The following is a 2,500-nucleotide window of genomic DNA, read 5'->3' as shown; positions in this document are numbered from 1 at the left end:
TAAAAACTCATAGAAAACAGACAGAAGACCCAAAGAGGCAGACACACTGACAGTGTGAAAAAACGGCAGTATGTATTCTCTTATATCTGATTATTTTATTCAATATATTGCTTTGTTTACCCTCTGTTGTATTTGTTTTAGTGTTTCCTACAGTTGGATGAGCACGCGAACGCAGCACGTAGCGTCACTACGTCACAGTCCAACATGGCGGCGCCGCTGCCCGGCAGATGCGGGTTCTTCGTGGAAAAGAAGAAACGTTTCTGTAAAATGATCGTCGCGAGAGGGAAAGTGTTCTGCGGAGAGCACGCGACCCAGGTTAGTTACCCAGGCAACCACCGAGGTTAGTTACCCAGGCAACCAGACCACGTGATAACATGAACTCAGATCCGCGAAGTCTGGCGGTTTGAGGCTTCACCGGACAAACACGGGTTTTTCAACGTAAAACGGGTTTTTTACAAAGTAAAACGGGTTTTTTACAAAGTAAAACGGGTTTTTCAAAGTAAAACGGGTTTTTCCAAAGTAAAACGGGTTTTTTTACAAAGTAAAACGGGTTTTTTACAAAGTAAAACGGGTTTTTCAAAGTAAAACGGGTTTTTCAAAGTAAAACGGGTTTTTCCAAAGTAAAACGGGTTTTTTTACAAAGTAAAACGGGTTTTTTACAAAGTAAAACGGGTTTTTCAAAGTAAAACGGTTTTTTTTCCAAAGTAAAACGGGTTTTTCCAAAGTAAAACGGGTTTTTCAAAGTAAAACGGGTTTTTTACAAAGTAAAACGGGTTTTTCAAAGTAAAAGAACCCAATAAAGTCCGCCAGCTTCAGCCTGAGCAGAGTTTAATAATCAGCCACAATAACCCAGCCTGGTGAGAGCGTCCTGATCTGGCCAGCTTGTGGTGGAAGTTTGGATGCAGCAGGTGTAGAGGTTTTAAAATAAGAAGGTAAAACAGAATAAAGACAGTCGAGGACTAAACCAAGTCAGGTTTTTGTATTTTATTATAAACTTGCAAGTTTACAAGGAAGCACACGGTTCACAAAAGGCACGCAGCGCTTAATGAAAGGTCTGTTCAACGGATAAAGAAAAAGCAGACAGTATATATGCATCTCCAGTGAGATAGAAAGACCCGCCCCCCCCTTTCTAAACATGACTCAACATTTCTTACAATCAAACATAGTCAGACATCCAGGAGCCACTTCACTTCTTCCCCTCTGGACCACTTTCTACCCCGAGGGTTAGACATCCCGTTAATCTCAGCTATGTGAGAAGTCTCAGCTATCCAGGAGAAGTAACAGATAGTTCAGGGTGACCTTGTAGCCCCCATCCATCTGTTCAGCGAACACGTTACGTTCCCAGACTTTGTGGCTCTTACTTTCAACATGTGAGAATAAGAACAACTCCCTTCCAGTATTGTGAGAGAAACAGTAAAATAAATAATACAAATAATATAGAGAATCAAGCTTAAATGTGAATTTTCCATCACGAGCTCCAGTTCTCCACTCGCAGATCAGTCTGAGTCATCCTGAGACAGAGAACATTTGGAGCCGTTCGCCAAACGACCGACCAATCAGCGTTGGTTTGGAGGCGGGTTTAGGTGTGACGCGACGAGAAGCGACTGTTCAGTCTGAACAGCGTGGCGGCGTCCACGGATGAGATGAGCGTAGCTATCTCGTGAGTGTGATCTGAATCAGAAAGTATTCCTTCGTTGAAAGAAGAGCAACAAACTCTGGAGGCTTTTCTCAGAGGAAAAGATGTTGTTGCTCTTCTCCCGACTGGTTTCAGCAAGAGTTTGATATATTGTTGATCTGATTGGTTGATCTGGCCGTCCATCACCAACATAGGTGGTGATGGACGGATGGTTTATCCAATCAGCTAACCAGGATTTTCGCCCCTTCCCAAAAGTTCTCCAACGGAAAGTTCCCAGATGGATACGCCGAGCAAATGAGACGCGATCCACCTGGAGTCAGGTTAATAACTGGGATCACCTGTGGGGGTGTTCACAGGCTTTAAAATATAATATTTATTTATATAAATACATACAACAAGGTTATAACATCGGCTCTGAAAATGGTTTTAAACTTTGGTTTAAAGCTGTAAGACTCAGTCAGTTAGTTAGTGTAGTAGCAGACAGAAGACAGACTTTAAAACAGTAAACGTCCCAGTTAGAGAGGAGGGGGGTGGTCCAGTGGATATGACCCGTGCCTTTGGTGTGGGAGACCAGGGTTTGATTCCCACTGCCATACATCAACCAATGTGTCCCTGAGCAAGGCACTTAACCCCTGGTTGCTCCAGAGGCGTGTTACCTCTGACATTTATACCAGCTGTAAGTCCCTTTGGATAAAGCCTCAGCTAAATGACCTGTGATGTCATAATAATGTAATGAAATATTTTGTTTAGAGCTGCAACGATGAATCGATTAGTTGTCAACTGTTAAATTAATCTCCAACTATTTTGATAATCGATTAATCGTTTGAGTCGTTTTTCTATTAAAAATAATAATATTTCTCTGAT

General features: G+C 42.2%; 2 protein-coding genes across 9 annotated transcripts in view; both read left to right on the top strand.

Moving 5' to 3' along the window:
* Positions 1–2,500, top strand: part of LOC144515696 (SPRY domain-containing SOCS box protein 4-like) — a 188,602-nt gene that overhangs the window by 29,603 nt on the left and 156,499 nt on the right. The window lies entirely within an intron of this gene.
* Positions 1–2,500, top strand: part of trmt13 (tRNA methyltransferase 13) — a 13,403-nt gene that overhangs the window by 421 nt on the left and 10,482 nt on the right. The window contains exons 1-2 of one of the 3 annotated variants that reach the window (XM_078246743.1): positions 53–68; positions 142–315. The exons of 1 other annotated variant lie outside the window; for it this stretch is intronic. In XM_078246743.1, the coding sequence (XP_078102869.1) occupies positions 205–315 (111 nt within the window). In that variant the 5' untranslated portion in view covers positions 53–68; positions 142–204. Of the gene's footprint in view, positions 1–52; positions 69–141; positions 316–2,500 lie in introns of those variants that run through there. One more of the 3 variants, XM_078246742.1, reaches the window with a different exon arrangement.

Source organism: Sander vitreus, chromosome 3, assembly GCF_031162955.1.
Source record: "Sander vitreus isolate 19-12246 chromosome 3, sanVit1, whole genome shotgun sequence".
Classification (NCBI taxonomy): Eukaryota; Metazoa; Chordata; class Actinopteri; order Perciformes; family Percidae; genus Sander; species Sander vitreus.
Note: the sequence above shows the minus strand (reverse complement) of the source record. Positions and strands in the feature narration are given on the sequence as shown.